The 23,150-nt window shown below is 42.4% G+C and overlaps 1 protein-coding gene across 1 annotated transcript in view; it reads left to right on the top strand.

The window, feature by feature from the left end:
* cadpsa (Ca2+-dependent activator protein for secretion a) overlaps positions 1-23,150 on the top strand; it is a gene marked incomplete at both ends in the record, with an annotated part of 181,796 nt that overhangs the window by 58,318 nt on the left and 100,328 nt on the right. The window contains 4 exons of the mRNA XM_080495890.1: positions 2,680-2,801; positions 10,520-10,631; positions 10,710-10,849; positions 17,235-17,301. Coding sequence (XP_080352016.1) covers positions 2,680-2,801; positions 10,520-10,631; positions 10,710-10,849; positions 17,235-17,301 — 441 coding nt within the window. The remainder of the gene's footprint in view (positions 1-2,679; positions 2,802-10,519; positions 10,632-10,709; positions 10,850-17,234; positions 17,302-23,150) is intronic.

Consider the following 23,150-nt stretch of genomic DNA (forward strand, 5'->3'; position numbering starts at 1 on the left):
GCTTTAGCTTTGTGGACTGGATCAAAACACTGTAAGGCACACAGTGAATCAACAACAAGGATTTATACTGCCCATGAGGAGAAGTACCACAGTCAAACACATTAAAAACTGTGGTGGAACATTAGGTCCTTCATTAAGATGCATTAAGAACTCTGTATGGCCCTGCTTAATAAGACATATCAAAAAGCGTACGGTGATAAGAACCTTTGGGTGGGCCCATACCCACTTTCACTATTTCAGTGAATACCAAGATTCAGTTATTCCCTCAACAGGGGCGGCTGAGCCCCACCTGGCGTCATCAGAAAGGACTGCATGCAAAGTATGTTATTAATTGTTTAAGATTATCTGGAAATAACTTCCTCCTAAAATGCACATAATTACTTTATGAAGACAGTTCTCCCTGGTCACTGGTCTCCGATTGCTGCTTCAGGCTGTTTCCTCCTGATCCACACCGATGGTGTCTTGATCTCACCATGCAGTGTGTGTTGCATGCAGTAAACTGCGAGTCGTCACAAACAAGAAAATCTAAATAAATTAGGTCGATTATTTACCGGCGTACGAGTTTGAAACTCTTACTTTGGTGGCGAAACTGAAGGAAACTGGGTGAATAAACTGGGTGACGCAGTGACCAAGAGTATCTAAGAACCTCACAGTTCTGCAGCTTTACAGGTGCTTCAGTGGCAGAACTTCCATCTCTGAGACAGCATGACCTAGTTTGATTCCTCACATTGACTTTTTATTTTTTAGATCAGCTCTCTCCAAGGCTCAACATTTTTACGGGATCAGCACCTATAATGTTGTGGCTAAAATTGGATGCACCCACTTTACTTTGGAATTCAGTGGCGTCACGAGACCTGGAATAAAATCTTAGGTTAATCATCTATCACCACTGTCCAGAGTTCGAATTACGGGGGAGCTAAGGGGAGCTGGGCTCCCCTGAAAGGGACCTGAGCTCCCCTGAAAGCTTAATTTGAAAAATTTAGGGGGAGCTCTAAAAACACTGGCAGAGGTCTGATCGGAAAATAGGGCTCCCCCGAAAGCCACGTTGTATTTCGAACCCTGCCACTGTCCCTCAACAATCTCTTCTGGGTGACCTGGGTGCTCCCACACCTTGATGCGTTGTTCTCATGCGGGTCTTAAAACAGTCGCAGCTGCAGCTCAGCAGAGAGCAGGTGGATCAAATCAACTGTTTCTGTGTGATGAGTGGATTTTCACAGTCCACAATCTTCCTCACACAATCCAAATACGTGATGATAGGCCGACTGGTGACAGCATTGGGGGACTGGGTGTGTGTGTGTGTGTGTGTGTGTGCATGTGAGGCTGGAGGTGAAGGTGCATGACTTCCAACGAATTATTAGCCATCTCACCAGTAGTTTTTAGAAGGCCACAAGGTCTGCTTTGAATTGAGGAGGAGCCACAGTAGACAGTACAACCTGAAAGAGAGCTTTGATGCAACAGGATCAGTCTGCAGGTCATTTATTAAAGATATTGAACCAATTGGATGAAGTATTTAAGTTGAATGTGTTGGGATTCAGTAATCTCGATATAATTTATCCATGTTTACACGCACACGCACACACACACACACACACACACACACACACGCTCATGCTGCTTGCAGTATATTGACAAATGAAGCCTCCCGACTTTGGAATCAGCTCCTGTACCTTCATATGAAGGCAGATAATACGTGGATGGTGTGTCAGGATTCCCGTCTGGAGTTCCCAATTAGAGAAAATGTATTTCTCTTGACTGACACTCTATGTGAAGCTCACCTTGATTAAGTTGACTGGCAGATCTATTTCAATATACAATAGAAAGGGTACAACTTCTGCCTTCCTCCCAGGTGAAATATTCCCTGTCCAGTACTCGTGTTGAGCCTCAGCGGGAGTTTATTCTCCACAGGAACAGAGCAGTCCCATGGCACCCTGATTATTTGACTGCCTCTGTGTCTGGTAGTCATAATAAACACGCACTTTTCCCTCTCTTGTCGTGTATAAGAGATGCAGTGTGGGTGAAGTGGGAGAAAGTCTATCTTTTGCACAATGAATGGTTTCTTTGGCTGGATAACAACCAGCCCACAATTTACTCACAGCGATGTGGCAGAGATCACCACACACTTCAATAAAAAGGCTCTTTTCTACTTTATTCAGATTTCAGTATACCGTAAGCTCTTTTTACACCTCTGTGAGAAAGAACAACATATTGAAATTCCTAAAAGACCGAACTGATGCTTCCGTCATTTGGTGGGATTTTAAACTGACCTGGCTGAAATAAAATCAGATTCTATGAAGAAAAATGATTCTGCCTGATGGCTGCGTTATATAATATAAGAAAGATACCAAATTGCTTTTGAACCACAAATCTTCCTTTTCAGGGATTGTGCTGTTGTACATGGATAACATTTGTTTAATGTCAGAGATAAAACAAGACAAGCAGTTTTTCTGTCTCACATGTGTTTTATTTCAATTCAATACAATTTTTTTTGTATAGCGCAAATTACGCCTTTTACTAGATTTAAAGGACACATGGTTTCCTCTTATTATCGTCCATGGACTTTGGGGCAGATAATACAGCACACAATGGATGATTAACCTAAAAAAACACAGTCCCTGCTGCTGCAGCTCAGATCAGCTCTGTTCACACAATGGGTGTTTATTTGTTTGTGTGTGTTTGCAGGTGGTCATCATGGAGGTGCAGGGTCTGAAGTCTTTGGCTCCAAACAGGATAGTTTACTGCACCATGGAGGTGGAGGGAGGACACAAACTGCAGACGGACCAGGCGGAAGCCTCCAAACCCACGTGAGTACATCATCAAGTCACCGTCATTGTGGAGCATCTTGAAACCTGGACTGGGTGGTGAGTGTCAGCCGTGTCAACAGACCCCACCTCATCACCAATGTGCTTTAACGCCTCACAGTTGCTCTCCAAAATGAGAACATTCAGATTTATGCCTCATTATGATATGCTGGCATGTGTTTTGTTTCAAGTTGTGTCTGGTTGTGAAAGTTTTCACACGTTACACACTCATCTCTACACGTTTTGAGCAAATTTCATTTCTGCTGTGGTGGCCGTTCTGCGTTGGTTGGTGTCACTTCCTCCACCCGTACAGCGACTTCAGCTTTAACATGTGACTGTGGCTTTATTCTAATTGAAGGTTTTTGGGTTTTTTTTTTTTGTGTCCTGGTGAATATCTGAGCGGAGCAACAGTCTGGAGGTGTTTTTTAAGTGGGTCACATTTAAAGGACAAATCATTAACATATGATTTATAAACTGAGTTAATTCTGCTCCATTTTAACTACGAGGAAGGCCACAGTCTTCCAGTTAAGTCACAACTGAGGAGCATCAACTGTATCTGCAGTCTGCAAAGAAAAACATAAATATAGCATCTTCAAATGTAGATTTATATGTGAATAGTGGCATTAGTTGTTATAGTTCCCACTCTTCATTAAACAATGAATATATGAGAACTGCACTTCCCTGGATTGAAATGTAACAGCTGAGGTTATCTTGTGAGGAGATCGAACCCTCCAACAGGTCAGTTTCACAGTTTGACAATTTGGTACTAAACTAATGAGGAGAACCTTCATTGGGAAAAAATGGAAATAATTGAACCAACTTAATTGAATTGCTTCAGTTGGTAGCATTTCGTTAAATGTATTAACTTAAGTTCAAATAAATTGATTCATTCCGATGTTACACAGCTGAAACATTTCAATCACGTTGGTCCAACTATTTTCTTTCTTCAGTGTTGAGTGGATCTATACTTTTAAAGAGCATCAATTTAAAAGTGCGATCTTGAGTCGTTTTCGATTGACGGTACTTGAGTCCTTTCAGTGATTCTTCATTTTATACTTGAATTAATTTCTTAAGCAGCTCTACTGATAATACAAATGCTTTTTATTGCTGGATATGTCATTCAATTCTATTCAGTTTTATTATTTCTGTGGTGCTAAATACAACGCAGTCATTTCAAGATAAGAGAGGAAAAGCACATTGAGGAAAAAAAACTCCCTTTTAACAGGAAGAAAACCTGCAGAACCAGGTTCAGATGTGGAGAGTTTCTGCAGAACTGGACTGTTCTGTCTGGGTTTAGGAGAGAAAAGGCTCGCACCGTCAGATTCACACTCTGGTTCTGGTTGCAGGTAGTGATTCTCTATTCAAATCTCTCTTCAATTCTACACACACACACGCACGCACGCACACACACCCTGCTCTTAATATAAAATTCATTCATTACAGGTCAGGTAATATTTCCATAGTGACCAATGAATGTCGTATCAGGCACATTTCCTGTTTCCTTTGGTCTTCGTTGCTGCTGTTTGAGAGTAATTTGATTTGTCCAGACTGAGAACAGTGTTTCTTCTCCGTACACTGTCCTATTTTAATATTGTAGATGTTCAACAGCAAGTGGACCTGAATGTTCCTCAGAGGACAGACATGGTGTAACACGGGGAAAGATTGTTACGTAACTCTGTCAAGACAGGAAATCCTGCCGGCATTTATAGAAACAATATTTTCTTCATTGATGAGTGTGTGTTGGAAGAGAGCACTTGTCTACTTTGAAAGTAGAAACATTTTGGGGAAAAAATAGTCAACCTTTTGGGAATATTTCCCAGTGTTAAACTCAATTTTATTGCTTTGTCATATATCTAATAAAAGCCTCACAGGAACTTAAACAAATGGACCTGATCCAAAATCTTTCAGAAGAGGCTGGGTAAATGAAAACATTAATACACATGAACAATTCTTTATTTGGGTAGGAGCATTTCCAACACTCCTTCCTCCTTAACTGATGGAAATCAACCATCAAATTGTATTATTTATTTCATCAAACTGTATCTCGCTCAATAAACCATTCAGTTAATGTAATATAACTGAAAATGCTGCATCTGTTTCATGGACTACAAACCCACGTATTTAGATTTGTGGATTCTTGTTTTAATCAGTGTGATGGATTATCTCATTTTAGTCATATTTATATACATTTCAAGTTATCATTATTTTTATTTCCAGGTGAAAATGTTTCTTGTTTTGAGCTCAACAATGGGTTTTTGAGAACATTTATGCTGTTGGTTGCAAAAAGACTAATTGAGCTGGAGGATGTGGGGACATTTCTAGAGGATGTGATGCGTCTTGAATCCTGCTGATTGTTGTTTCAGTCTGGATTACACTGATTGGTGGATTCTGGTTCCAAACTAATCTCAGACTCAACAGACTCAGGCTCTTACAACGGATTCAAAAGAGAAATGTGGTTTTAATTCTGATGGTTTCCTGTCTGAGTGGAGTCTGCATGTTCTCACTGTGAACCTGTTCCATCGTCACTGTTCCCAAAATACATTTGAGCCTAATTGTTGACTCAGTAACTGTGAGTGTTTGTCCTGTGATGCGAAACTGTAAAAAAAACTCACATTCATACAGGATGTCCATTATTAAAGACTTTGTATTTTACTGTGGGTACAGCAGAGGAAAAATGTTTTTTTTCTTCTTTCTGTGACTGATGTGCTCGTCTGTGTGATGCTCTTACATGTTGTTGATTACATATACTATAAATAAAGAAGATAAAGTGATGATTAAAGAAAAGAGGTCAAATTGACATAAACGAACAGAAGAAGCCAAAATAAGCATGTGGAATATTAAAGAGCCTGATGGCAGCCTGCACTTTTCTGGAATCACAAGGAAGTATTAAAAGTTACCCAGTACAAGTATGGCAAGGTATTTATTTACGTTGATATTAAAAGTGGACGTCTCAGGACCAATACACCAACGCATTCTATTGCCCTTAAGAGTGACTTCAACCTGAAAGAATCATCAAACTCAACTCACACACATCCGACTCCAAGAAGTCTGTTTCAGTTTTGTTCCTGGTAAAAGACGTGTCAGAGGAGGGACTGGCTGGCCGGCACACATGGGCAACAACAACAACATCAACAACAACAACAACATCAACAACAACAACAACAACAACATCAACAACAACAACAACAACAACAACAACAACATCAACAACAACAACATCAACAACAACATCAACAACAACAACAACAACAACAACAACAACAACAACAACAACAACAACAACAACAACAACAACAACAACAACAACAACAACATCAACAACAACAACAACATCAACAACAACATCAACAACAACAACAACATCAACAACAACATCAACAACAACAACAACAACAACAACAACAACAACACCACCACACCTTCATGTGCCAGAGTGTCAGTGGAGTCAGCAGGTCCTCCTGCAGTGAGGCGGAGCTCCTCACACTGGTGTTCTAACTCTGCTAACGTGAATCTTAACGGTCGTCATAACACGTTCATTGTCTCGTTCACGTAACATATTCATCATAATGTTCATCTTAACATGTTCCATCTTGTTCATCTTGTTCTTCTTCACATGTTACGTTCACATCACCTTCATCACAACACAGTGATTGTGGCGTTCATCCTGAAATGTTTGTCATAACCACATAAATCATCATAACGCCTTCATCATCTCGTTCATGTTCATATATATTCATGAACATAACATGTCCGTCATAACGTTCACATAACATGTTCACCATCATGTTCACATCACACTGTCATCGCTACATTCATAACATGTTGGTCATAACAAGTTCATCGTAACACGTTCACATAATGCATTCAGCGTAACATTCATATAACTCGTTCACATAACACAATCGTTGTAACGTTCACATAACACGTTCACCATGACACGTTTGCACAACGTGTTAACTGAAAACCTCACAGGAACTTCAGTCGTACTTTCAGCAGTCGATTCACACAAAGTTTGTGCTCAGATATTTTCTCACATCTCAGTCTGGGTCAAAAGAAGAAATCTGTCTGGAATTTATCATCACTCTGTCTTCGGCTTTGGGCTTACAGGCTTTTCATGCACGATGATTCAGCTGATGGTTTCTTGTGTCCTCTGCTCAGTGGAAGGTGCCTCTGAGGTGTGTGTATGGGACGGTAAATTGATTTCTGCGGTGGCAAGGCCATTGCGCTGCACAGCCACAGGCCTGACGTCAACAACCAGGCACTGTGTGGTGGTGCTCTTCATAGAGAGTCTCGGCGGCTGGACTTTTAACATCATAGGTGTCTGTTCACGTGTTCCACACTCAGACAAAAACCTCCCAGCAGCCGACTGCAGCCTGCAGGCCGTCCCTGTTGGGAATGCACTATTCTAGAAACCTTCAACTCCACACAAAGCCTTTGTAAACAACAGAAAACATCTTGCATCTATGTGAACATTGAGGCTGCTTCCAGCTGCACACAAGCTCAATAAGCTTTCACTTTTTCTTTTCAAATCAAGGACACTCCTGCATGTTCTTTTCACCAGTAAAGAACTGAGAATATAGAAATGTAAAGCGGAAAGCTAGGGGCCTGATTACCTAAACAAAACGTATTACTTAATGCTGAAATATGTCGAGGTTATTCTACTGACACTCACCATTGATTTAGCCTGTGTGTGTGTGTGTGTGTGTGTGTGTGTGTGTGTGTGTGTGTGTGTGTGTGTGTGTGTGTGTGTGTGTGTGTGTGTGTGTGTGTGTGTGTGTGTGTGTGTGTGTGTGAGCAGGCCTGGGAGATAGCAGTAATTCAATCGTGCAACTCAAATGTGTCAAATAAAAGCAGGGTTAAAATAATATCAAATAAAACACGAAGCTTTCAACCTCAACGTTTCAGTTCGTCCTGCACAATATATTGCAAATTGATCTCCACTGCAATCACAAAAAAATTCTCGGTGTCACAAAACATTGACTAAACTGCAATAAATACACATTTGTGGTCTTAACGTAAACATCGTCCATCTTTTGTCCCTCTCGGTCCTTATGGAGTCTCACTGGCAGTGTAGCGAGTGAAGAAGTCCCTCCAGCTTTGTCTCCTCTGTCTTTTCATGTTGGACTCGGAGGGTGCTTCCTTTCTTCTTTTCTATTCACTTTTCCTTAACCACGGGGATGACGTGACGGGGTTAAGGAAAGGTGGTAGGAGACTTCCTCAAAACGATAGGGAAAGTTGATCACATTATTTTGACAATCCGACCGCACTTCCACGAGGTGACATAATGATAATCCGACAGCGGTGAAGGCTAGTGACATCTGCCGTGGTGAAAAAAACTACACGATTCTGAAAATGGATTACACAAAGTGCATTTATAACACTTTCCCTTGTGCCTCTAGCCACTGATATAATCTCATACATCACATGGTTTGAATCTAAATCAAAGGAAAAGAGGAACTAAAGGTAAACAGCTGCCAAGTGAACAAATAAGCAATCACACTGACAATAGGCTGCACAAAAGCTTTACTCTGTTTGTTTTCCAACATCAGCATTACTGTCATAGGTGGGATCTGTGTTTTAGATTATTTAAAGTTGTTCAAGCATATTATTTCTTTGGTAACTTAACGTGATCTGCTCCTTTTCACTCATCCTGAGTTTCCCTGAACGCTCTGATGTTTTTAAATGTTTAAATGTTGTCGCCGCAAGGAATTGTGGGGCAGCATTGTCTCTTCTCCTTTGGTAAAGGAAGCATCAGTGTTTCCTAGACTAAAGGAGGCTCTAAAGGAAGCATCAGCGTTTCCTAGGCTAAAGGAGGCTCTAAAAGAAGCATCAGTGTTTCCTAGACTAAAGGAGGCTCTAAAGGAAGCATCAGCGTTTCCTAGGCTAAAGGAAGCATCAGTGTTTCCTAGGCCAAAGGAGGTTATAAAGGAAGCATCAGTGTTTCCTAGGCTAAAGGAGGCTCTAAAGGAAGCATCAGTGTTTCCTAGGCCAAAAGAGGTTCGACAGGAAGCATCAGTGTTTCCTTGGCTAAAGGAAGCATCAGTGTTTCCTGCTAAAGGAGGTTATAAAGGAAGCATCAGTGTTTCCTAGGCTAAAGGAAGCATCAGTGTTTCCTAGGCTGAAGGAGGTTGTAAAGGAAGCATCAGTGTTTCCTAGGCTAAAGGAAGCATCAGTGTTTCCTGCTAAAGGAGGTTATAAAGGAAGCATCAGTGTTTCCTAGGCTGAAGGAGGTTCTAAAGGAAGCATCAGTGTTTCCTAGGCTAAAGGAGGCTCTAAAGGAAGCATCAGTGTTTCCTAGGCCAAAAGAGGTTCGACAGGAAGCATCAGTGTTTCCTAGGCTAAAGGAAGCATCAGTGTTTCCTGCTAAAGGAGGTTATAAAGGAAGCATCAGTGTTTCCTAGGCTAAAGGAAGCATCAGTGTTTCCTGCTAAAGGAGGTTATAAAGGAAGCATCAGTGTTTCCTAGGCTAAAGGAAGCATCAGTGTTTCCTAGGCTGAAGGAGGTTATAAAGGAAGCATTGAGCCTGCTTTCTTTAGCTTATGGAGAATTAGAATGCTCCTCATTGTGGCCACCACTTCACCACTTCTGGGGGTTAAGGAAAAGTGGAAAGGAAAGGAGATAGGAAGGACTATTAGGAGATAGGAGGGACTATTCGGATGCACCCCAAGTCTTTCCCAGACCAAACCAGAGTTATGAGTCGCGGCTTACGACAACTCATGTTATCATAAGCTGCGTTTCAACTTGAAGTTTCACTTTGCACAACATACGTCTTTCACCAGATAACAGATACTTTGAGGTCAGTTTTTCTGTGTCAACTTAAGTTGTAAAACAGGTCCTGGACAAAGACCAGCCATCCTGATGGGATTTTACGGTCACTCATACCTTATTTGGAGGGTCCATGCAGTGCCATTTGGACCTCTATAAAATGAGACAGACCCTACACTCAGTAGAGGAAGCAGATTGGCAGCGCGAACTCCCGGGTTGAACGTTCACCTGTATTTTTGATGCTAAGCTACTTGTGCATTAACTCCTTTTCTACGTGAGCAGGAAGGCATCACCGAAGTCTTTTTTCATCCTCTTTGGCACACCTGTTGTTGTTTACTTCAGAACCTGGTGCCCAAACAGGGACAAGGGTTTGTTGTTTACTTCAAGGGCAAGCTGACGATCATCTGGTTTGATTCCATACATCTGTCTGTCATCCACATAGTAATTGAGGTTCAAGCTTTGCTTTTAAGTTTTCCCTCCCGATTGAACACAAAAACAAAACTAGAGCGTCACTTTCCCCAACGCCACATGTTTTTACAGAACCATGTTAACATTGCTAGTATGTTAGCTGTATTAATGCTAACTATCCTGTCAGGTAGCAACCTCACTGTGAGAAACGCTGAGCAGGGAGTGTCTCCATGGCAACAGATGCTGATCTCCTGTGATGTTCTCCATGAGGTGCCTCTCTCATCCGCTTTGTATGGGACATTTTTTTCACAGTTTCTTGGGAATTATTCAGTAACGGTTCGCTATTAGCATCCTAAAATCTAATTGATTGGTCTTTGGATGATGACAAATCATCCCTGAAGATTTCATGCATTTCTGATTAATAGTTTTTGCGAATCTTTGGTAAAACACATACATTCAAACACCACAACATACAATGGCCAAGGTACCCAAACTTGATTCAAAGGTTTCTTTTGTTTTTCTGGCCATCTGGTGTGTGTTTGGGGCAGATGGGGCACCCAGGGAGACTTCACCACCACCCAGCCGCTGCCTGCTGTGAAGGTGAAGCTGTTCACGGAGAGCACAGGAGTGCTGGCTCTGGAGGACAAGGAGCTGGGGAGGGTAAGAAACCACTGATTCAGTCCGACCGTGTCGCTTCAGCTGTCATCCTTCATATTGTTGCCGTGTGACGTCTCCCAGGTTGTGCTCCACCCGACCCCGAACAGTCCCAAGCAGTCGGAGCTCCATAAGATGACGGTTTCTAAAGGATGTGCTGACAGCGACCTCAGGATCAAACTCGCCATCCGCATGGACAAGCCGCAGAACATGAAGCATTGTGGGTAAGTGACAGTTTGAGGGCTGAGCTGAGGCAGTCATGTTCTCTCTGCTGTCGTTTTAATTTGATGTTCTGTGGATTTCTTAATGAGCCACCCCTCTGTAAACCCTGCAGCCTTTTCATTCACCCCCAACAACGACAGACAAAAAATTATACGATAATGTGATGCTCTTTTACTGGATCTATTGTCAAAACCATGCACAAACAATGTCATAAACTTTTTAAAGGTACAGTTTGTGATATTTAAAGAAATATCCTTCCATTAGTTGTACAGTCAGTACAGTTAATGAGCTTTTCAAGCCAACAAGGTTCAGTTTTTGTGATCTGATTGAAGGCAAACAGTCCTCCCATTAACTTCTACTACCACCTAATGCACATAAAGGACACATTTAAAAGGCACCTACATTTATCACGACTATTGCAACACAATGCAACGCGACGCCTGCAGGTCAGTGGCTGGTCTGTGTCTGCTGCTCTGCACTGAGTCCTCTGTGTTACATCTTGTCAACTCAAGTGGAAATACTTTCACACTGATCTGCCTTTTGTCACAAATATAACTGATTAAACTCAATTTTTAAATACCGGATTTAAACAGAGAAGCATGTTTGGTTAGTTAGAAGAGAATTAGAATTCAACTTTATTGTCATTGCACGTGTCCTAGTACAAGGCAACTAATTGCAGTTTGCATCCATCCAGAAATGCAAAAAGTATATGCATATGGAATATGCTGTTGAACTATGATTATTGTATATAGTATGATTATCTGTACAGTATTTACAGTAGTGCAGTGAGATCTAGAGTGCAGGTAGTGAGTGGTGGTGTGTGTGTGTGTGTGTGTGTGTGTGTGTGTGTGTGTGTTCAGTCCATGAATGTTGATGTGGTTCAGATACCAGGAGACAGAGTTCAGGAGTGTGACAGCTGTGGGCAAGAAGCTGTTCCGGTACCTGGTGGTCTTCATCTGGAGGCTCCTGTAGCGCCTCCCAGAGGGCAGGAGGGTGAAGAGTCCCGGTGCTGGGTGACTGGAGTCTTTAATGATTTCCCCAGCCCTTTTCAGCCACCGCTTCCTGTAGATGTCCTCTATCACAGGAAGTGGTGCACCGGCGATGTGCTGGGCGTCTTTCACCACCCTCTGCAATGCCTTCTGGTCCGAGGCAGAGCAGCTCCCCTACTGGACTGTGGTGCAGTTGGTCAGGAGGCTCTCCATGGTACTTCAAATGGTCTCTTTTTGTCTTTACATGTAGCAGCTCTTTGTATCATCTCTCAGTTGTGAAGAGACTTTATTTGCACTCTGCTGTTATCTTCTCACCAGTGAATGACTTGTCTGTCCTTCAGGCAAGAAGATGTCCAGACTATGATGCCCCCTTGGTGTTTATTTTAAATTCCATGTGTGCTTCCTGGAGAAGGACTTTTCTTATTGAGTCCTTGGAGGGTTTCTTGATCATATTCTTGCATTGTTGGATGTTGGTTTCTCTTAGCTTAGGGATTCCCAATCCTTTTAACGGCAGTCCATCTTCTGGTGTCGTGAAACCCCTGCCTGAAAGCCCTTGCCTCGATCACAGTGTCTTGGGAAAGGATTTAGTCTTTTTCTGGATGAGCTTGAGAGCCCAGAGAATTTTAAACCCTGCAGTTTGATAAAGTCCATTCTCTGATCTGATGACTCTAGTGGTTACGTGACCTTTGCCCTGATGCGATTACATGATCCTGTTTATGGTCACAGGGCTCAGGAGTCAGTGCCAGGTAGGCAGGTTACACCTGGGTAGGTCAACAGTCACAGGGCGAACACAGAGAGACAGACGTTCGGCGGCTCACCCGCAATGCTTTGTACTTTGGGGAGAAGTTGCAGTTCCAGGAGAAAACCAGAGGACAGAAAGAGCCAGACAGGAATCCAGACCACCTCCTCACGGCCGACTGTGGCAGTGAACAGGAACATTTCAAAGTGGCCGAGGGTTAGAAGGCTTCAAGTGCCCTATTACTATACTATTGCAAAAACTTCCTAGGTTTCATCTTCAGAAAGTGTGCTTTTTCTCTCTGTGTTCAGTCTTCCCCACACTGTGCCATGTCAGCCATCGGAGATGAAAGATTGGATCGTGGGAGAATTGTTTGTAAAATGTGTGGTCATGGTTTAATCAGTGGCTGTAACGTCGCGCCGTGTACAAGGTTCACCAGACGGCCAAGACGCTACTTGTAAGCCTGCGATCAGTACCAGACAATGTCATGTGGGACGATTGTAGCTGCTGCTGCTGCTGCAACCTGCAGCCTGTTTTCTTGGTTTGCATGCAGTGAGTTTTGTTGGAAAATGAAAGACCACAACACGAGGTGCTAATGTGAAATGCTACTTGATGCTAATAAGCACTTATTTCAAGCTCCCTTTGTAACGTCACCCTCCAGGTTTCGGACCTGTTATTGCACCATGATTGTTTAATCAGCCGACATGATTACACAATACATGATAGTGCAAACACTATCCTCAGCTGCGAGTCAGCGTGTGTCCGTCCAGTCTGCTCTGCAGAGGCTGTGACTACTAAAGATTGGTATAAACTACTGAAAAGAAAAGTTGAGTTTTAGGAAGGAAAACGATGTCACTTTGGATTGTCACTGCAACTCTCTGTTTTTAGATGAGGTGGTTGGTAAAAGCAGCCTGTGTCTCCATTACGTCTCTGCTGGATATTTCTGTGCTCACACAGTCCACTTGGTTCACTTTAGTTTGTTTTTTCTCTGAGCTGCTGAGCTTTCCTATATTCCTGCTTCTGTGTGTGTGTGTGTGTGTGTGTGTGTGTGTGTGTGTGTGTGTGTGTGTGTGTGTGTGTGCGTTAACCTTGCACAGGTTGATTCTCGTTTTGGAGTTGCATTGTCCTAAAGTTAATGCTTTGGCTCCCTCTTGTGGTGATCTCCTCTTACAGCACCTTGTAAGATAAGCACGACCTTCTCAATGAGTGTGACAGTTAAAGAAAGAAATGAAGAAGCTTCGCAGAAGTTCAGGTCGACTCGCTGCTAAATGATTTCCTTAACAGTTCTCCTAGAAGCTTCTGATATTCACAATGCTTTGGGGGTTCTTTGATTGTTCTCCAATGATTGTTCATCTTATAATATTGAACGTCAACACAAATTATTCTTGTTGCATGTTAAAGAAAGTTCTGAAAAGAAGCTTTAAAAGCGGTTTTCACATGTTGGATGAGCTCAGCTCCATCAAACCTGAGCTGGAAGAAGAGCCACAACCCATTCATGTTTTCAGGGACGAATCCTTATATTTACTTTACGAGAATTCAAATTGAATGTGATACTTTTATAGAATAGAAATATAAAGGTTTCAGTCCAGAATGACAAACTGTTGTAAGTGAAGATGTAATCTGGAAAAGTGCCCATCGTGGTGTGATCTTGCCTCTGTTTGGGGCCTTGGTGTCACTTCAAGGCCTCCAGATTCATCTTTACACAACACAATAGTCGTGTAACTAATAACTAATGTAAGTAATAGTGTAGTTTAGTTTAGTTGAGTTTAGTTGAGTTTAGTTTAGTGAATTCACTGTAAAAAATACGAATAATACAAGACAAAACAGAACAAAAGTTTTCCAATTCCTGAATGAAAGGGAGCAGAAAGAAGATTAAACTTATATACTCAGGTCACATTATCCAGATTTTCAGCACTTCCACATGGGTCCTATTAGTCCTAAAACAAAGTTTATAGCTTTTCCTTGATTTTCCTCCATTTGAATATTGGATCATAGGCGCTACATTCAGAATCTGCTGTGTTTGTGTGAGCTGGACTGGCTCCGCCCACACATGCCCATCTATGGGAAGAGGAGGAAATCCTTCCTCTCGTAGTGCCATGTGCCACAGCAGAGCTGCCTGATCGTGGGAGGAGTCAAAGGGAGGGTCTACCTTGATTGTGATTAGCTAAACCCCCTGATGACACTATATAGGGTTTGATTTCTGATTGGCTGGTTGGAGCAACACACTTTTTAAAACCTGGAACAAGCCAGGAGAGAGAGAGGACACTCTGTCTTCACTTCTGGGGCGTCGTTCCAGGTGTGGAGACGATTAGTACTGCTGGAAAACTATTAAAAAATCAATTTAGCATGATATGACTCTCCTATGAAAGCAGCATTGTTTACCGAGGCATGACTTTTGTGCTCCACACACTTCATATTTGGAGTGTGTCGCTGTGAGGAGTTGTCGCCCTCTATTCCTCCATATGCCTTCTCTCTCGGGGGCCTTGGAAGAGGCCGCTGGGCTGCCCTGTGAGATGCCTGCGACGCCTGGCTGGACCTCATCACTGCTCACACTGTGCGCCCGGCGATCCACTGTCACCCTGTGGATGCTGCTTTATTGGGGACGACAGGCGGGAGCAGCTCAGGGAAGAGCCTGAGATGAAGTGGGGGGGGGGGGGGGGGGGGGCTCAAAGTGAGGTCCTCACCCTCAGATGTTCTTTTTCAAACAACAAACGTGCTCTGCCCTTCTCCCTCTTGTGTCACATGGGACAAAGTGAACACAACAAGCCCCCGGACCTCACTGACACACACTCAGTGTGTGTGAGGACACGACCCAACAACAACCACGCAGAAACTTTCACGTTCCTGCAAGAAACTGGAAAATACGATAAGTCTCAGGTTTTTATTTGAAATGTGTCAAAAGTCATAATTTACATGCATGATAAATACAGTACTGACTGTATATAACTTTAAAAACATACATTACAATTAATTTGTTTTTGTACAGAGGATGTTTATGAAAACTCTTTCAGTTAATTAAATAGCATCATCTAAAAACAACCACTCAAACGTCACTACGATGCCAAAGGCTTTCAAAGACTTTGAAGTCTTTTTTTTTTTTTTTACATCAGGCATCACAGCGGCCTCCTACTGGACCTGTGGCTCCCTCCTCAAACCTCAGCCTGCCTATGATGGCTTTAACCTCTGATCACGTGTGCATCTAAGTCTTTTAATGCTTTGATTTGTGCTATTTTATCGTGCTTTAAACCAACTTTGTCTTTTCCTGTGTGAATAAAATAAATGTCATGGCTGAATGTGTCGGTGCTGTTATGACAATATAATCAGTATCCACATCACATACTTCAGGAAGATTCAGCAGCAAAGACTGAGCATTTCTCATATCATCTATAACAGGGTGTTTGACATTCGGCCCCTCACAGTGCATCACGGCTGTCAGATGCACATTTTTCTATATTTTGTGCCGTTATTAATAACAGATGCATGTGAAACCTTGGTGCTCCGTGTTCTTTGACTACATGATGTGCTGAGAGACACGTGCTAAACTTTAATCTCCAGCTGGGGCTGCCTGCTAATAAAAACCCCTCAACTGGCAAGGAAAAGACATAAAACTGTATATTTTAATGCAAAATAACTCATTGGGAGCTCATCCAACGCAGGCATGCATTTGTAGTTCTTTTTTTTTTTTTTTTTTTTTTAAAGAAGATTTGCCTGATTTAGGTTGCTTGTTGGAAGAAGTGAATATTTTCTTTAGTTCAAACGTAACATTAAAAATCGCTGCAAAGCTTGTTTTAATGTTTTGCGCTGTGAAACTCAAAATAAGAAACCGTTGTTTCATCTCTCCAGATATGAGACAGTTGGCAGATCTGAACGTGATAATTATCTGATGAATGGAGCTGGAAAAAGTCACGCTCATAAAGATTTATGAATCATTCTTGCTCTGAAACTAAATGATTGTCAATCACTTTGATGAAATGTTGCTTGTTGGATGAAAGGAAGAAGAATAAAGATGCAGACTTCATCCGTCGCTCAAATGTCTGTTCGAACCAGTGAATCTGATTATTGAACAATAAAAGGAATTGGAAGGATTTGCATCTTGTGGATTGCAGCTGCTCTTTGATAATATTTCATCTGGACTTCCAGTGTTCAAGCATCAACCCAACTGACACTGGATGAAAACGTTACACACCGACCATCAAGAGCAACAAGTCACCTGCTTTTTAACTTAGATTCTCCTCATCAGTGCTTGAATCCAAGAAAAGTCTTTTATAAATGAATATAATCAGAGGTTCTCAAAGTGTTTCAGAATTACCTGAGCCAGACGTCGTGATATAATGATGACTATGTGTTGATCTCCGTCGGTGGTCAAACACTCTACAAGGAAGTGAAATACTTCTGCGCCTGCTCGTCTGTGGACGAAGTCACATGTTGGCTGATCGTACACATATGATCTCTGTACTTATCTGGGATTTAAGACAATGTTGTTCACATGTAAAGTCTCCTGAGAAGAACAGAAACGTGATGAGGCTCATTGTAATACTGCTTTGTTACCAGCAGGGGTCAGTGGAAGCTGTGCACTGAATCTGTGTGTGCGTGTGTGTGTGTGTGTGTGTGTGTGTGTGTGTGTGTGTGTGTGTGTGTGTGTGTGTGTGTGTCCACCCGCAGGTACCTTTGGGCCATTGGGAAGAACGTGTGGAAGCGATGGAAGAAGAGGTTCTTCGTTCTCGTTCAGGTAAACACAGAAATCCTCCCAAGACCTTTAAATCTACTGTGTGCAGGAAAACTGGAGCTGCAGACAACTTTGATTTGCTTGATTTTCAGAAGCGTGTAAAACCTTTAGGCAGATAGGGCATCTTATCTCGTATCTATAAAGTTTAAAGTTCTGCAGCAGAGGACCTTGGTCTCATCAGACATCAGTCTGAATTAGAAAAGAGGATCTGAGACAGACAGAGTGGCCTTTTGCAAGAGGATCAGTTGGGCTTTTAGTTTTTTTAAAATACAGTTATTACTTCCATCGATGAGTTTCACCTGCTGGAGGTCTACTTTTGTCCTGCTGGCCTTATGTTGGACATTCTTTATTCTCAGTCAACGTTTTGAAGTGTCACCGTTGTTAAATAGATAGAATTCATCCAGACAGAACGTCTGTGGTTTGGAACAACGTTCCAGCAACACTCATCCTCCTTTGTGTTTCCTTTGCGTGTTTTGTCATTTGAAGGCTCAGTGAGTCAGAGTGTGAAATGTGTCAGAACCATAATGATATTTTAAAACCTCCACAAACCTTCTCTGGTCATGAAGCACGGCGGTCCAACCACCACAGACCGCATCCGGCACGTTTGTAACCAGGCCTTCAAAAACACACAGCAACATTAATGAACTTAAAAAAGTTAACTTTCTTCCTAAAAAAACAAATCAGTGGGATTTTATTAATCTTCATTAGATATAAAGGAGCATGAAAACACACACATTTTCCTTTTCCAATAATTTCTCTCAGTTTTTGTAATAATTGTTATGCTCCTTCTCAACAGCCCTCACTCTTAAGAAAAAAAAAAACCTTTCCTCACTCAGTCATTTTAAATACAATGCAATACAATACAATCTATAATATACTATAATAAAAATTTCAGCTTTTTATTGGGTTAAATAAAAAAAAAAAAGTCAAAATGAAACATCATTATAAATGAGACACTGTTCATCTTCTCATAAATGTCAGTTTTGATCAGTAATGGTTCCATCGTACAGACTTGTTGTACTCTGTTGTTGTGTGGCGGCTGAGGGTCCAGCCAGGAAACCCTCACACATAGTCCTACCAATAAAAGAGACATTCTAATTGATCAGCTGTTTATTGGATCGGACTGAAACGAAAGCTGACCCCCAGAATCTGGTGGAATTCCTTTTGAATGTAAAACTCATACAGTTCAGCTTGTTGAAATCTGCATTATCCCCCGTGTGAAGGGCGAGCGTCCGCTCATTCATTGAGCCACACACTGTGGGTGGTTGGTGCAGGTCGCTGTCTGGGTCTTCCTGGAGCTCCAGCAGCACAGGAGGGCTTTGGCTCTGGTCTGGTTTGGTTCAGTTCAGTTTGGCTTGGCGACCTGGTGGTGCCCTGCATGAGGAGCAGGAGCAGGAGCACCAACCTCCTCCTCCTGCAGGCCTCACACTTTCCCCAGCGGCCACGTCGTTGTTGTGCCGCGAGAAAGTGAGATGCAGCCAAGCTGTCTTCCCTCGGCTGTCACGGGGATGATGGAGAGGCCAAGCAGGCTTTTGTCAGGAGACGGGGTGGAGAGGTGGTGGTGGTGGTGGTGGTGGGAGGAAGGGGTGGGGGGGGGGGGGGTAGCAGCCATTTCCTGGTGGCTCTGCGTGGGGAGGTGGGCATCAGGCGGAGGCGGAGGCGGTGGGGGTGGGGGTGTGGTGGTGGTGGTGGGGGGGGGGGCTGTCTCTCGCTGTGCGTTGGGGAGGATATGTCTCAGAGCTACAAGTTGACAGGGGATTGACAAAGTGGAGTGAACACTAGCCGGCCTAACACTCGCAGCTAAAAAAGCCCGAGCGCCGCCAACTCCGAGCCGCGCGCCCGCTCGCAGCTAAATATATAGCAAGTGACAAATACTGGTCAATAGACTGTGTGTGTGTGTGTGTGTGTGTGTGTGCGGGGGGGGGTATTACTGTGTGTTTTGCTGGATGCACTCTTTTGTTGCTGTTTTGAATTTCCGGAGTGTTTTTTTTTTTTTTCCCTTGATCTGCGTCTCACTCCCGCAGCTTCACCACCCTGACTTTTCTCCACACGCGTCCCTCTAAATGCCCGTTTTGATTTTGACAGTGGACGAGCGGTTGAGCTCTTCACGTCTCCGGCTGTACCGTCGATGCAAAACGAGAAATAGCTTTGATGGATGGAGTTTTGGCTTTTTTTTTTTTCGCTTTTCGAAATAACTTCTTTTTGCAATTTATTTCAAGTGAAGAATCGTTTATTGTGTCAAAACGCTTCACGTAAATCAACGGAAACACAGCATATTCCGTCTCATATATACAAATTCCACCACTGTTAATGATGTTGAAATAGGAGTTATTGAGTGACCATCAAAATGGGTCTCGGAGCAGCCATTGGCTGCTCCGAGACCCATTTTGATGATCACTCAATAACTCCTATTTCAACATAAAATCACCCGCTCTTATTTAACAAACATCCCTTCAACAAACATCCCTTTACTCAGATCTGCTCCAAAGAACATTAAAAGGACATAAAACATCCCCGTGTGTCACTGGTTCACTATAACTAATCATCCACTCCGCATCAAGTCGAGCATTTCCCGAGGGAACGTGAAAATGAAACACCTTTAAACTCCTCGCTCGCAGCTTCCCCCCCCCCCCCCCCTCCATTGTTTCTCCTCACAGCTCGTTGACTTTTCAGAGGGATTTCCATTAGAGGAAGCACGGTTTTTGGCGCCTCGGTTTGCGGCGTCGTAAATAGTAAGCAAGGCTTCCCGTCTGACTCTCTGCCAACCCAGTGTCATTTTTAGACGATCTACCTGGATCTGGTGGGAGGGTGGATTGATGTTTTTTTTTTTTAACACAGGTATAACAGGTGTAACACCCCATTAGAGCGCTGCGATGTGGAGACGACACACACGCCAGAGGAAGTGAACAACGTCACTGGTTCGACGTGTGTATCTTCAAAATCCGATCTGATCTAAAGACAATATTTGCTTTTTCTATTCATCTTTCAGTTTATTTCTTGTTTTCACTTACCGTATTTTCCACACTATAAGGCGCACCTAAATACCTCAAATTTTCTCAAAAGCTGCCAGTGCGCCTTATAACCCGGTGCGCCTTATATATGGAAGAATTGCTCTACTCCAGACTGCTATTTGACAGCTGTACAACCAGAAGCTTTTATTTTGACAACTCTAACTTCGCAACTGGATCTTCAGAGCGGACGACACTCCACACAACATCTTCATCACTCATGGTTGCACACCAACATTCTAACAAACCAAAATAAACTAGATGAACAAAATAAACTCCCTAAACTGGGGAACAAAAACACAATAAACACAATCAACACAACACCAAGCCCAACAACGACCCACAATAACCTCCAACAACACAAAACATGAATTCCCATCATGCCTTGCATCCTGAGCTCCTCAGTGCAGCCGATAGCTGCAATGAATTATGGGAGTTTCTGTTTGTGGTGTTTTAAATGCAATTATTGGGGTTCTATTTGGTTTGTGGTGTCGGTAATAATTGTGTTGTGTTGTGTTTTTGTTGCTTAGTTCATGTAGTTTAGTTTATTACCGGTAGTTGTAAGTTGTCAACCAGCAGTGAAGAAGGTTTTGTGTGTAGTGTCGTCCTGGCATAGGCTGCAGGTAGGACTATCAAAATAAAGTGTGTGCATCTCTCTGGGTGTTAGAATCAGTGGAAAATGTAACCTAATGGCTTTGAGCTATAAAGGTTGCTGACCACTGGTCTATTCCATGCGCCTAATAATGCGATGCGCCTTATATATGAACAAAGTTGTAAATTATGTCAATCAATGTAGGTGCGCCTTATAATTCCGGTGTGCCTTATAGTGCGGAAAATACGGTATTTTAAAGAGTTTCTACTTCTGCTCATTTCAATTTGTCGATAAAACTTTTAAGAAATCATTTGAGCTTTTTTCGCTCGTTATTTCTATGACCCTCGTCTGCTGTCCCGTACGTGATAAACAAACGTAACACGTCTGAGTTCGAAGAAGTCACTTTTATCCGGGAGGCAAAAGAAAACAGAACTTTTTGAGCTCCTCTTCACGAGGTCAGAGTGAGACTTGAACAGCTCGCGGCTCCACTTCCTGTCCAGTGTCAGTAAACACCAGCCGGACGCTGAGTCAGCCTCACTGCTGCTCTTAAACCTTCTCCCCTCACAGCCCGACCAGCCTCTTCACCACTTTCCACTCGACAACGTTTCTTTCTGCTTCACTCAGCAGGGTGCCATTCCACAACTTTCATCTATGCTAATTGACGTTTTTTTATTTGTAGTTTTTACCACGACCAAACCAACATCTTCAATCTTCTTCAGCTCTTCTCTGTCTGTGGTGCTTTTATCTGTTTCGGATTGACATTAATTTAACGTTCCACTCGTTTGTTTCGTCATTTTATGAAATCGGCTCATAGAGAGAAATGAAGAAGTTTTCTTCACGGGGCTTCGGTGTAGTTCGTGTGTCTCAGAAGAGTTTCTGATGTCACGATGAAGAGTGGCTGAACAGTTTGTCAATATTCTTCTTCACCTTTCTCTTCCTCCCATCTCTCCTGGTCCTGCTTCCTCTTCCTCTTCCTCCACACCTTCGTCCTCTCTTCCTGTGTCTACGTCCTCACATCACCTCCTCATCCTCCTCCTGCTTCGGGCAGCCTGAGTCACCCTCCTCCTCCTCCTCCTCCTCCTCCTCTTCCTCCTCCTCCTCCGAGTATCCAGATTACAGATCAGATAAACCCTTCGTGTTCACCATGATCACCCATAAGTCCACATCTGTCTGTCAGTTCAGTCTTCATCACTTCATTTCTCTATGAGTTCACCTCCTTTATTTCAGCTGGATTCAGAGCAAACCTGCAGAAAATCACAATAATTCACACAAAAGTCATCAAAACTCTGAAATGTGTGGAAACTTGCAGTTTTTCTGTTTCTTTAAATCGTCACGACTGACGAACTCATCATTAAAACCTTCGTCACATCAGGACAGATGGTTTTAAAATATGAAAAAAAGCGAGTGAACATGGGTCCACCGAGTTCCACTGTTCAATAAAACTCAAGTGAAACATCAGTGGTTTTGGTTTCCTGCAGTATTGATGGTGTCATTTGTAGAGGATAGACATTTCTAATGGAAAAACTCATTTTCAATCACTTCCCTACATTTTATTTTTTAAATGGATTTTAAAGAACATTAGCTTATGATCTCAACGTGCAGGATGTTCACCAGTGGAAATGTTTGGACATGATGGCAGGAAATCAAGTTTCTGAAAACAGTAACTGAACAAAGAGGATTGACCAGAACACTGCAAACGTTGCTCAAATATAACATATAAACACTAAATTGTGCAAGAAAATGACAAAAATCAAATTTTATTGATAAGAAGTCCTGAAATGAAATGTGAAATTCTACTGTAGATTTGGGATTATATTATAAAGTAAAGAGCTAAAAATAACTAAATAACTTTTAATACAAACCACATTTTCTATTATGTCTAAAAATAAGATTTTAAATCATGGCAAGTGTCAAATAACTGAAGACAATGAGTTGGACGGTACCACAGCATCACTTCTTTAAATTCAAACAAAGTATCTTATTGTTCCATATTTTAATGCCTTTTTTCATATAAAAATAGTTTGGTATCAAAAGTTATTTACTGTCAGAAGCACACATTATATACGTTCTCATGCTCATCTTGACTTTGTCCTCCCAGAATAATAAAATGTCAACACGTCCTCCAGTGAGCACAAGTGGAAGAGCACGGTGGTCACAGTGTCCGTCGGCTCGGGTCAGAAGGTTTTCAGACTCTGGAGCTCGTCTGCAGGAAATAATGTGCAGTCTTCACGTGTGTCCTGTGACGATGTGAC

Source organism: Blennius ocellaris (assembly GCF_963422515.1).
Source record: "Blennius ocellaris genome assembly, chromosome: 4".
Lineage (NCBI taxonomy): Eukaryota > Metazoa > Chordata > Actinopteri > Blenniiformes > Blenniidae > Blennius > Blennius ocellaris.